Source organism: Prosopis cineraria, unplaced genomic scaffold, assembly GCF_029017545.1.
Source record: "Prosopis cineraria cultivar Desert tree isolate PC_DT_omini unplaced genomic scaffold, ASM2901754v1 PC3, whole genome shotgun sequence".
In the NCBI taxonomy this organism is placed as follows: domain Eukaryota; kingdom Viridiplantae; phylum Streptophyta; class Magnoliopsida; order Fabales; family Fabaceae; genus Prosopis; species Prosopis cineraria.
Window position 1 is genome coordinate 4,346,387 of NW_026555334.1, and position 12,943 is coordinate 4,359,329.

The 12,943-nt window shown below is 33.0% G+C and overlaps 2 protein-coding genes across 2 annotated transcripts; one reads left to right on the forward strand and one right to left on the reverse strand.

Annotated features, from left to right (window-relative positions):
* Nucleotides 1-3,025: 3,025 nt before the first annotated feature.
* Nucleotides 3,026-4,943, forward strand: LOC129306243 (L-ascorbate oxidase homolog). Its single transcript, XM_054946719.1, has 2 exons — nt 3,026-4,532; nt 4,626-4,943. Exons 1-2 carry the CDS (start codon nt 3,184-3,186, stop codon nt 4,924-4,926), a joined length of 1,650 nt encoding a protein of 549 aa, XP_054802694.1. The 5' UTR covers nt 3,026-3,183; the 3' UTR covers nt 4,927-4,943.
* A 2,979-nt stretch (nt 4,944-7,922) lies between these two features.
* On the reverse strand, nt 7,923-12,467 carry LOC129306837 (microtubule-associated protein 70-5-like). The gene is made up of 11 exons (XM_054947596.1): nt 12,103-12,467; nt 11,465-11,550; nt 11,032-11,097; nt 10,749-10,919; nt 10,255-10,425; nt 10,002-10,157; nt 9,748-9,894; nt 9,469-9,540; nt 8,763-9,326; nt 8,346-8,494; nt 7,923-8,238 (listed from the first exon to the last, which is right to left on the reverse strand). The coding sequence occupies exons 1-11, from the start codon at nt 12,203-12,205 to the stop codon at nt 8,217-8,219; spliced, it is 1,707 nt and encodes a 568-aa protein (XP_054803571.1). The 5' UTR covers nt 12,206-12,467; the 3' UTR covers nt 7,923-8,216.
* Nucleotides 12,468-12,943: the final 476 nt, after the last annotated feature.

Consider the following 12,943-nt stretch of genomic DNA (forward strand, 5'->3'; position numbering starts at 1 on the left):
ATATTTTTTGAAAGTGTAACATTAATACAACACCAAAACCTTTTGGGAATGATTCAAATTTCTCAAAAAAAAAAAAAAGGAGTGGGGGGTGTGTGTTTATATATATATATATATATATATTGGGAATGATTCAAATTTCTCAAAAAAAAAAAGGAGTGGGGTGTGTGCGTGTGTTTATATATATATATATATATATATCAAAATAGAAATTTTACTAGTAAAACAACACCTTTTATTAGGCGGGGAGAGTGGGCAATAATCGTAAATAAGCAACTTTAAAGTGTCTCATTTGACTGAGTGATAGAAATTGGAATAAAAGTGTGTTCAAATATAATGCCTTTTAAACATTTCATTGATTAAAAATATAAGTGTGTTCAAATAATATTTGGTAGCATATTTAGAAAGAGTGAATCTAGGTACCTGATGAGGCATTGTATATGTCTGGACAATCTCGTATATTCATAGTACCAGATATGTGGCTGAATTCATAACCCGTGTAAATCTCTCTCAACTTTGGCTACCTCATAAGATCCAATTTATTCAATTTAGAAAATAGTTTCTAATCTTGATCAGTAACTTGTTCACCTTTGTAGCCTTGAACAACCCACTCAAGTTTAGAGCAATCATTTACAATTATTTTTTTAGTGAATGGCAATGGGATGCTAAAGAATAAGAGAACAACCTTTTCACTTTGTTGCAATCATAAATACTAATTCTCTCAAGGCTGGGGAAGCAAACTGTGGAAGAAGCAGAAGAAATAAGGTTTCGAAGTGATTCTTCACAAAATACTCCCTCCCATTGATAGCATGCTTTTTACTCCAAGTTTGTTCAACTTTAGGAGGCTTGTAATTGCGGCAAGAGTGTAGATACTTCTTAATCTTTGGCATCTCAACAATTTAACCTCTTGAAGTCTATGGAGGCTTATAATTTGTGTGTGGGCCTTCCAAGTAAAATCCAACTCTGGCTGATCCATTAAATGCATAGAACATAATTCTGAATTCAACACCTTCGGCCTTACACTCTCGTTCTTCTTTTTTTTGTAAAGTAAATGCATTCAATGATTAGATGGTAATCTATAAGATGGTCAAAATCACATCAAATGTTAGAATGCTGATCTGTAACATTTACTAATTAGGCCCTATTAATTTCACATTTTAAAATTGTAATAATTGAATCTCAGCATGATGAATATTATATATATATAAACTTACAGATATGCATCCACAGCCACACTGATTTATTTAAAATAAAACAGTCTTGGATAAATACATTTTAGTTCAATCATGAGGAGCTCGCTGGTGCCAACAAACTATAACATGAAAACTTATTTCGTTCACAAACAACCTTTATTTACTAATACAATTAATGCAAAACATTAAATTTGACTCAGTCCGTGCAGCACTTCTGGAAGGTGGGAACATTAAATTTTGTATGCAAAAACATTAAATAAAAATTGAAATAATTAATTATTGCCTGTTATTGAGGATATATTTTTATTACAAATATATATCATTTGATGGTAAACACAAATTTTTTAAATAAATTTAAAAAGAAAACATGCCTATTTCAAAAACAAGGAAAAGGGCAGAGTGAATAAAAAAAAACCTCTTAAAAATATCCAAACCACAACATGACCTTTATAACACTCACTATAAATTACACCCAATCAATTTCACATATTTTTTTTGGGTAAACAATTGCACGTATTTTAAATATTGTAATATAACAACTTCATAAATACAACAATAATAATGTGGGGGAAAATTTGTAACTCGCAAATATTATATCTTTTTGTTGCATGATTATTCAATATCTATTATCTATTAGTATAACTATATGTTGTTAAATTATTGCATTAATTTCATAAAGTGATTAAATAGTAAATTGACCCCTAAATTATTTGTCCACAAGTATATAAGACTATAAATTCATTTTTAATATAATATTTTCTTTCAACTTTTGACAGCAGTGTAATTTTAAATTGAGCCATAGTCTTGCACATTCAAGTCCAAATGTATATCCTGATATATCATGGGAATTCATGAGCATGAATAGTAATTGGAAGAGGATATGCATATCATAATGTGTACTCCCTCCGTTAAAAAATGTAAGGCATTTTTAATTAAATTTCACCTTCAATAAAATAGTTATCTATTTTCAAACTAACATTATCTTTCTATATTTACTCTTATTAAACATCCTATAATAAATATAAAGTCATTATTAATAGAGGCACTTTTGAAAAAAAGACAATGATTACACCTCTAAAGATTAAAAATGTTTTACATTTATGAATAGCCAACTCTTTAAAAAATACCTTTTATTTTTAAATGGAGGGAGTAACAATTATTTTCTTCTTTGGAGGCATGAAGAATATAATATTTAACTTTACACCTTGGTTCATAATTTGATTTATATTGGTTGCAGTGACTTTAAAATAGATATCCTTAACACAGAATTATTTTATTAAAATTTCAAAAGAAAATTCTATCTTATTTTCACCATATAATTTCCGAATAATTATTGTCATAAAAAATTATTACATATTCTATCCTAATATTAAATAATATACAAGCAAGCTAGACTAATCTTAAAAAATGTATTTAATAAAATAATGAAATTAAATCCCACCCACCATAAATACTACTGAGAGTGATCAAATTTTTCGTTTTCATTTCGGTCAACAACGCTATCAAGCTGATGAACAATTTGCTAACTAGTAAATCTAATAACCCTACAAGGCCTGTTTCAGACTTTCACTATTGTCTTTCCTTAATTAAAAGATTAATTAAATTTAATTAACAAGTGAGACCAAGTCCTCTGCCAAAGCCTGATGCTCATTAATTTATGTCTGCGTAGTTTTCGTTTTAACAGTTTCCTAAAATTAGATTTGTGGTTCAAATTGAGAGCGATTCACGTCATCGAAACTTACTGTTAAGTTTAGAAAAGTTGCTATCTTTTACAAGAACAAACCTAGTATATATACTCAAGGCTAAATGCGAATTGTCAGAACAGGAAGAATTAATCTCCTCCTTCCACTTTAGAAAAAGGCAAGAGGGTATATAGGAGCAATACAACAAGCATATCATTTTTTATACCGGAAAAAGTGATTCGAATCACATATTGAAAAACCAAAAAAAAAGGGTCAATTATTGTTTTCTCCGTAGGTTATCACGAGCCAAGATGATGATGTTCGTGTTTCTGGTTTTCCTCTTGGCTGGATCTTTCTCAGTGATTAATGGTGAAGATCCTTACGTGTTCTATACTTGGGAAGTCACCTACGGTACTCTCTCTCCTCTGGGAGTCCCACAACAAGTTATTCTCATCAATGGCAAATTCCCAGGACCCCTCATTAATGGTTCATCGAATAACAATTTCGTTGTCAATGTCTTCAACAAGCTTGACGAGCCATTTCTCTTAACCTGGCAAGGTGTTCAACACAGGAAGAATTCATGGCAAGATGGTACACCAGGAGCTCAATGCCCTATCCCACCTGGCACAAACTTCACCTATCATTTCCAGATCAAGGACCAGATCGGAACTTTCTTCTACTTCCCCACCACGGGATTACACCGTGCCGCCGGCGGGTTTGGCCCAATTCGCGTGTTCAGTCGTCTGTTGATTCCTGTCCCTTACCCAGATCCTGAAGGTGAGTTTGATTTCCTCATTGGTGATTGGCACACAAAGAGCCATTCAACTCTTAGAAAGTTCTTGGACAGTGGTCGCTCTATTGGGAGACCAGATGGAGTTCTGATCAATGGCAAATCAGCGAAAGGTGATGGCAAGGATGAACCATTATTCACAATGAAAGCTGGCAAAACATATAAATACAGAGTCTGCAATGTAGGGATTAAGAACTCACTCAACTTCAGAGTCCAAAATCATCCCATGAAGCTCGTGGAAATGGAAGGATCTCACGTTGTTCAAAACATGTACGACTCACTTGATCTCCATGTAGGTCAATGCCTTACAGTGCTCGTGACAGCTGATAAAGAACCTAAAGATTACTACGTTGTTGCTTCGACTCGATTCTCCAAGACTCTTGTTGTGGGAAAAGGAATTATTCGTTATGAAAATGGAAAAGGACCAGCTTCACCAGATCTACCTGAAGCACCAGTAGGTTGGGCTTGGTCTCTGAACCAGTTTCGATCTTTCCGATGGAATCTAACTGCTAGTGCAGCTAGACCTAACCCTCAAGGTTCATACAAATATGGTCAGATTCCGATCAATCGTACAGTCAAGTTGGTTCATTCGGTTAGTAGGGGACAAGGGAAGCTTCGCTATGCAATCAATGGTGTGTCTCATGTTGAGCCTGAGACGCCAATGAAGCTTGCAGAATACTACGGAATTTCTGATAAGGTGTTCAAATATAACATCATGCCTGATCAGCCACCAGCAAATCTGGAAAATGTCATTGAAGCCCCAAATGTCATGAACATCACATTCCGTGAGTTCGTTGAGATCATCATCGAGAATCACGAGAAGAGCGTCCAGTCTTATAACTTGGATGGCTATTCCTTCTTCGCGGTCGCGTTAGTGTTTCGTTCTGTTCACGTATTGAACTTATATACGATTCCTCGTACCTAGTGACTAAGTTCTTTGTCTTATTGTTGGATTATTTGCAGGATTGAGCCTGGGAAGTGGAGTGTAGAGAAGAGGAAGAACTATAACCTTCTGGATGCTTTGAGCAGGCACACAGTGCAAGTGTTTCCAAAGTCATGGGCAGCGATACTGTTGACATTCGACAATGCAGGAATGTGGAACTTCAGGTCGGAGATTGCAGAGAACCGCTACTTGGGACAACAGTTCTACATTAGCAATTTGTCGGAAAACAAATCTTTAAGAGATGAGTACAACCTTCCAGATTTTGTGTTGAAATGTGGCATCGTTAAGGATATGCCAGTGCCACCGCCTCAATACACCTAATTTTTTTTATACGTTAATTGTTTCTTCTTTTCTTTCTTTCTTTCTTTTTCCTTTCTTTTTCATCCTTTTTAGTTATTATTGCGATTATATGAGAAACTTTTGAGATGGAAATTCAGTAGAGTGTTGTAATAATTTAATAATTGATGAGGTTGGAATAATTCTGTCTTTGATCTGTGTGATCAAACCGTTTCTATAAATGTAGCTACACTTTTGTCCTATATTTGCATTTTTCTTCTTATTTGTTCCTTCTTACTGATATCTGATGTATACATTCGGTAATTTTGATAAATAAATGGGAAAATTAATGGGAGAATATCAATAAGAAATTTATTTTTTTTGAAACAATCTCTAACAAATAGGAATTAATAAATTAACTAATAAAATTATTTTTTTAATACCAGACGTCTTTCTGGGATCTTTCATTATATTTTTTTTTCAAAATTAATTTCCAAGTCCTTCTACTTTCCTCAAAATAAAATTGTTTTCTTAAATCGATGCCTTATAATTTAATCCGTTAGATTTATTAATCTGTGAAGATTGGAATTCCTAAAGTTTTCATAAAGAGATTATGTTTATTAAAATTTTATATTTTAAGTAAGAGATTATATGACTTTAGAATTAATTACATAAATTTTCATAACTCAATATTTATATAATTAGATTATCTTTTATGAATAAATTTTATACATATAGAATTTTTATAAAAATTAATGAAAATATAAATATTGTATTAAATCAGATTAAATTATATTTTTCACCGAAAGTATTGAATCAAATTTCATATAAACTTTGAAATTGTTTTTATTTCGATTAATCATTCATTAATAATTTTAACATTCAAGTATTACTATATCTAACGAATCAAACTATATATAAGGATTTGATTAAAACAAGATAAATTAGCTCTATTATTTGATTAGCTATGAGCATATTTTTTCCCCTAAAGAAAACAAATATGAATTCATTAAAAACAACTAGAAATGCACAATACTAGTTCAACCTCTAAGAGGAGGTCTCAAAAATAAGGGGTTCACGGGAAGCTTAAAAAGGGAAATAAAACAACTCTAAGAAGGGGGAAAAAAACGGAAATGCAAGTGAAAAAGATCTTCATTAAAAACACTGCGCTGCCTTGAAGATGGGAAAAGATTAAATTCTATTCTTTGATCACAGACATGTAACATCTTGATTCGCAATTAACGCTTAGAGCCACTAGGACTAGTTTGCAATGTTAGGACCTTTGGAGTAGAAAAAAATATAGGCAGAATGGAAATTTCAAAAAAAAAAAGTGGGGCAGAAGCGCAATTTCAAAAAATTCAAGAGCCACAATGCAATCATGTAAAATATCGGGGGCTAAAATGAAATCCCTGAAAAATATAAGGGTCAAAATAAAATTCTAAAAACTTTTAAGGGTAAAATGTAATTTCAGAAAGTTTATGGGTCAAAATATAATATGCGAATAACTCGAGGAAATTTGTAATTTTCAAAAGTTTGCTGGCTGGGCTATTGACATGGCGGTATGACACGTGGCAGATTCTGGTTGGTTGGCGTGTCATTGGTTGGACACTTCAAGAATGACGTGACATATGAGGCAACTACGCACCCCACATCACCCGCCAGCTTTAAGGTTTGCAATGCCTTTTTGGCTAATAAAGGCCTGGAAGTTGATGTTTTGAAATTAAATGACAATGACAGTTTTAGTATACTTCAAAATCATCGAACTCTGGCAAATTTTCAAGCATTGCTCATATCTGGAAACCTGCTCTTATCAAAATTGACATAGAAACTCGAGAAAGAAAGGAAAACACTACTTTGGAAAGAGAAATTGTTTATTCTTGCTTCCTTCAAAATTTGATATTAAGATTTTATTTATATTAAAATATTTCATTTCTATATATAAGATGTTTTTAATTGAATTACATGAATTAATAAAAATTAATTATCTAATTAAAAATATATTAATATTTTAATTTTGTCTTAATTATTGTAAATAAAAAATGACTCTTTTTTTAAAGTAAATTAATAAAAGTATTTATCTTTTTTTTCTTTCCAATTTAATAAGACTATAATAACTTATTCATTAACAAATATGTTAACAACTTTTTATATTAAGGACAAAAAATGTTTTAAAAAATTCCTTATATATAGAGACAGAGGAAGTATTAAGTTTACCTATAGAAAGCCTTAAATCTAAACGGAAGAGTCACAAAAATTTTAACGAATTATAGGGAGGGAGGTTACAGTTCATGACGGAAATGTTACAACTCATTTTTTGTAGAGAATGCTTGAATGCTTGATTATGGAGGCAATGAATGGCAGCTATTGAAGGGGCAAGTAGAAGTTTAACCCTCCGTTTTAGAAATTACTGAAAAGTTTGCTATAAGATATGATAATTGATCGTTTTTATGTGATAAAGAATCAATGAATAAAACTTAAGAAATATATATATATATATATATTACTTGTATATTTATAAAATTGATTATAAACATGTTGAAATATTGTTCGTTTTACACACACACACACACATGTATATATAATGTAACTTTTTATCAATTATTGTATACACTCTGTAATCTCGTCTCCAAACTAGAAATTCTGGATCCTCTAGTGAAGGCAGAATTCAGAGCTTCAGCACTATTTTTGATGCCATCTGCCTGTGGAATGATAGAAAAGAAAGATGAAGATGACAAGGAAAGTGAAGAGAGTAATGACAGTGGAACAATTATAAATTTTATTAAGTGAAAAGAAAAAGATGTTCCAATCCTGAAGTAGAGTTTCCTGGACAAAACAATGTTCATTTGCCTACCATTCCTGAGCTGCACAACTGTTAACGGGCAGCATTAATGCTTTTGGTGATGATACTGTGAGAATTCATCCATTTACTTCTATATTACCCAATAGATTTACATCTTTATCTTTTTGGTTGTTTCAGATACATTAATCAGAGCCTGTTTATACACCTTCAGTATGACAGATTGAGACATCATTAATTCTTAATTAAAACAAATGGCTCTAATTCATGTTACAGTATGTTTACAGATACAGATACATTGTTGTCATCAAGACAAAACTCAAGCACTAAAGGATTATTCTAAATGTAGAGAGAAACACACAACGCTTATATGTATGTACATAGCCACATCCCCAAACTACCCTTTACCAATCTCGATGGAACTTTATTTCAAGAAATAGCCTCACTGAATTTTGATACTGTATGTGTATATCTAAAATCCCGAAAACATCGCTGATAGATCAATCTCCTTAAGAAATCCAAATCAAATCCAGAATATTCATCTGTCCTTTATCGCTTTGCTGCAATTGTATAACAATGACAAGATATGTCTCAAGGAAAAAAAAAATGAAAATAATACATGAAACTTTGACACCAACCAGCTGTGTTTTGGAACACTCAAAACTACCTTTTGGATGAACTCAAGCTTCTTCGTTTCTTGTTATCATCAGCCTTTGATATTGCAGCTTCTTTCTCCCTTGCAGCTGCTTCTCTTTTTATTTTCTTCCATTCTAATTCCATGGCCTTGCTCAGTGCCTCAACCTTCTTCATGAGCATCTGAACATCCATAGGTCATACAATTTAGAAGATCAACATGTATACAAATGGAGACTTGATAGTATGGAATACTAAGTCCCACATTCAGCAGTATGACCTGCTCAATTAGGTATTTAAGTAAGTTGGTTTTTCTACCTCAACAGCTAATTTTTAGGGTAAGATTCATCATATGCACATACATATTGATAGGCTAGGAAAGACTTTCACAAAATTACGAGTCAAATGTGAATTTAGTCCAATCCTACGTGAGAAAAAGGAAGGATGCTACCTTAATTTCTTCATCTTTGGCCTGCAAATTACTGTCTTTAGCTTCACAAGACTTTCTCAAGCTGATGACCTCTTTCTGAAGCTTATCATATAGAAAGCCTGAGACCACATCATTATCATCCCCTCCAACTTCACTACTTCTCTTGCATTTGCTGGGCTTTTCATCAGCATTATTATTGCCATTAACATTCAAATCCATTATGTCCGTGTGGTGGTGCACCTGGATTACTGTCTCATTTTCCTTCTCACCACTGTCAGCAACTTTACTTCTTGAAGATGCCCATATACCTTTCTTGATGAACACATTTTCTGCAGGACCATATCTTGCTTTACAAGTCTCAGTGTTGATTTTGATGTTTGGCTGATGATGATGAAAGAGAGAACTTCCAATTGAAGATGCCCTTGGTTGTGATGTGGATCTCTTTCTCAGTGCACCACCAGTTGTTAGGAAACCTAAGATGTTAGACTTTTCTGGTTTTGGAGACCCTGAAATTGCAGTGTTTGGGTAACTTGAGACATTCTTCATTCCTTCTTCCAGTGTCTTTAGTCTCAGCTTCAGTTTATCCTGAAGAGAAGAACAATGTCAGGGATAATATCATTGCAACTAAAACCGTCTTTAGCCAGAGAAAACCGTGCAAGATACAACAATCAAATCATGTCACAGCTTAAGAGACTTTTACAACCTATAGTTGGACTAAAATATTTACCTTTAACTGTGCCTCTGCCTTTGCTGTTCTCTCAGATATGGCTAATTTGTCTTTCATCCTGCTCATCTCAGCCTACACAAGGAAGGACATACTTAAATTTCGTGGAAAATTGCATCTAAGGACCTAAAAACTTGAAGAAAATCTCATTAAAGGAGCTTAAAAACAATTATTCTGCCTAAGGAATAAAAGTTAACATCAAGTTTTTGGAGGCTTGTCCTATAAAGATTGAAGAATTATTTTTATGTTTTGGATAAATTAGGCTAAAATTTGGGGATTTACCTGCATAATTCTCCTCTCTTCCATCCATTGCTTGACAGGCATGACTTTGTCACTTTCATCCTTCCACTCATTAGCTAAAACAGTAGCAACTCTGTTGGCTGAAACTTTTATCCTTGCTAGCTCCCTCTCCAATGTTCGCTTCTCTTCCTGTTAAATTATACATGTACCTACCCAAGTTACTGAATTGATCAACTAGCAAGCTTTACAAGTTCACAAGCATGATAATTAGACATTCTAATTTGATTCTAAAGCACCTGCAACTCAGAAATCTGTCGTTGATAATCCCGAACAGCATTAGCAGTGGCTCCACTAGCCAAGATGACCTCTTCAAGTTGTTCAATGGTTTGGCTAAGTTTTTCAACTTCCAAAACCTTCTGGCGATGGGTTTTCTCTAAAATTTTGTTCTCTTCCTGTTCATGCAATGCAAAAATTTTCTCAGTCACATCTTATTAAGATTCTATCAGACAACAAACCCAAGGAGGAGAAAACATATATAGAAAACCATGCCTGACAAATCTCAATCTGTCTCTTCAAGTCGAAGTTCTGATTTTGAACTTCCTCAACTATTAAAGCCCTCTCTAATGCACTACTCAGAATCCTCTCTGCTTCAAGCAATGCCAATTCTTTTGACTTTGTGAGTCGTTCCAAAGCTTTCTTGTCTTCTTGTAGAGCTGTAATCTACATGGACACAACAGATAACTTTGAAGCAAAAGTATGTACAACTTTGATTGTAATGTATTGCCAAGGGAAATTTTTTTTTCCTCGTAATGTGATATATAAAAGTATATTTTATATTAATTAATCCCCAGATTTTCTTTCTTAAATGATTTGGTTATTGATAGAACACAATAACAAGTCCAAAGGGAGAACTCATCCTAAAAGATTAGTCTATTGGATAAGAAAGCCCCTCATACTTATAAACCTCATTCACTTGTAAGGCTACCGATATGGGACTCATGACACTGTAATCCTCAAATTTTCTTTCTTAACGTGGTTCATACCTCATTCTTACACATTTTGATCTCTGCCTCAAGAGGTGCAATGACAATCTGAACTGGAGCACATTCATCTTCCTTTTGATTTGCGTGTACTCTTCTAAGAGTTGTTTCTGCAGCATACTGAGCAGACAAAGCATCCTTCTTCTCATCATTCAATTTCTTGATTTCTAGATTCTGCAGATGAAAACGTTTTCATGGAGGATTCATGTTAGAGTCTAGCTAAAGCATGTTGGGAGATAAGGTTCCAAGAAAAAGAGATACGAAGACCATTTATAGTTTAGCACACCTTTAGTTCAACAATATCCTCTGTAACTCTTAGTTTCTCTTCCAGTTTAGTCACTTCATTTCTCAGCTGCAATTGGAACAAGAAACTTTAGAACAATATTAATGCAGAAAATCATGCAATACTTTTGAGGAAATTTACTTTTTTATCCTTGAAAATTGCATGCTTCAATTATTTGGACCCAGAAACCTAGAAACATATTATTCAGTCATTCAAAATTTATTGGCTCGCTTGTTGTTAATTTTTGAACATCTACATTTATCTCGTCATTTTTCGCTGACAGATAAAGAAAGAGTGACAACTGACAAGTAAGAAGCTTGTAGGGACTGAATTTCTATTATTCTTGCGTTTAATAATATATATATATATATATATATAATGTCTTTCATTATCAAATATTAAGGACTGTGACTAATGAGAATTAAAAAGAAAATACCTCTTCCATGGCCTTATCCCTCAGTGCTTCAGTTGCCCTCAAGGCCTTGATTTCACTCTGACAAATTGCTAGTTCCCTGACTTTTTCTGCAATATGATATAACTAATGATTTATTAGTTTATATATATATATATATACATGCTTTATAATGATTGAAAAATAATTAAAAAGCATCGTCCAGAAACAATGGTGGGAGCTATCATTCCCCTGTTTTGTCGGGCAATCCATGAAACAGAAAGCATGAGTAGCAGACAAATGGGGGAAAAAAAATTCAAACAGTGAAGAGATTTCAAAGAAGAAGTACTTTCTTGAAGTGATCTCAGAGGGAGATACTTTCATCAAACATTTTGTCGTCACTGACACAAACTTTTGGAAACTCATATTCCAAAGATTATACATGAACCCTATATTAGAATCTTACACTGCTACAACACTTTTGAGAGAAAAGAAAGATACGTTTGTCAGTTTCAAAAGTATCACTGACATCAATGAATCAGCATAACCTTCAGAATCAGAAAGAAAGAGAAATGAAGAAATAACACATGATTAACCATACTGATGCAAGTTCTTGGAGTTCCAACAAATGTTGAGAACTAGAAAAGAACATGACAAAGAAATTAATGAATGAATGAACCAACCTTTGAGTTGGTTTTGCAAATGATCAATCTCCAACGTGAAGGGGTCAGGTTGAACAAGGGGACGATCTTCCGCAACATGATGATGTTCTTCGTATCCCACCATTATTGAAGCTGTAATATAGCTTCTTATTATGGTAATGCTGAATTGCAGAGTAGTTCTGAAGGGCAAGTGAAGAAGGGTTGAGTGTGTGTATATATATAATTAAGAAAGAGAAAATGGGGTTAGTGATAAACAAGAAAGATAATGATTCGTAGAAGAAATTGAACGGGAAGAGAGGAATGAGTTTCCTCTTCAGTGAAGCAAACTTGAGAATTGGATGACAGAGAAGCCGGCCAAGTCGGCTAGTTTATGTTCTTATCAGTAACGGTTACTTCATCATTTTTCTGCTTAATTACACTTTTGTTTGTTGTTGTTGTTGTTGTTATTGTGTTTAAAATCTTAAATTTGTCTCATAAGTTTAAATCTCGAATTTAATGTTGCAATAATGACTCAGTCGGTTAAATCCACAATTCATCAATCACCATAACCACCTTTTGTCTTCTCTCGTGGCGCTACAAAACCAGTTCAAGGTCGAAGTGATATAGAAATCCTGATCAACATGCCAGATAAATATCCTAAGTAATTTAAATAAAATATTATGTAACATTTTTTAATTAATTTTATTTTTATAACAAAATGTACATTTAATTTTTTTTTTCTCTTTACTATTATTAATTTTACAATTAATTTATATTTAATACTATATAAATGTCATATTTTTATTGAATATACCACAAATGACTAGTGCACTCAATCTATTTAAATATTTTTTCAATATGCCCAATTAAACCATTAACTTAG

Bases quoted from the DNA above. Each gene is read 5' to 3' on its own strand.
- LOC129306243 (XM_054946719.1), top strand. From the start codon at position 3,184: ATGATGATGTTCGTGTTTCTGGTTTTCCTCTTGGCTGGATCTTTCTCA. The intron at 4,533-4,625 runs GTTAGTGTTTCG...GATTATTTGCAG, and splicing joins TATTCCTTCTTCGCGGTCGC to GATTGAGCCTGGGAAGTGGA.
- LOC129306837 (XM_054947596.1), bottom strand. From the start codon at position 12,205: ATGGTGGGATACGAAGAACATCATCATGTTGCGGAAGATCGTCCCCTT. The intron at 11,551-12,102 runs GTTGGTTCATTC...ATCATATTGCAG, and splicing joins TTTGCAAAACCAACTCAAAG to AAAAAGTCAGGGAACTAGCA. The intron at 10,920-11,031 runs GTGTGCTAAACT...TTTCATCTGCAG, and splicing joins AGGATATTGTTGAACTAAAG to AATCTAGAAATCAAGAAATT.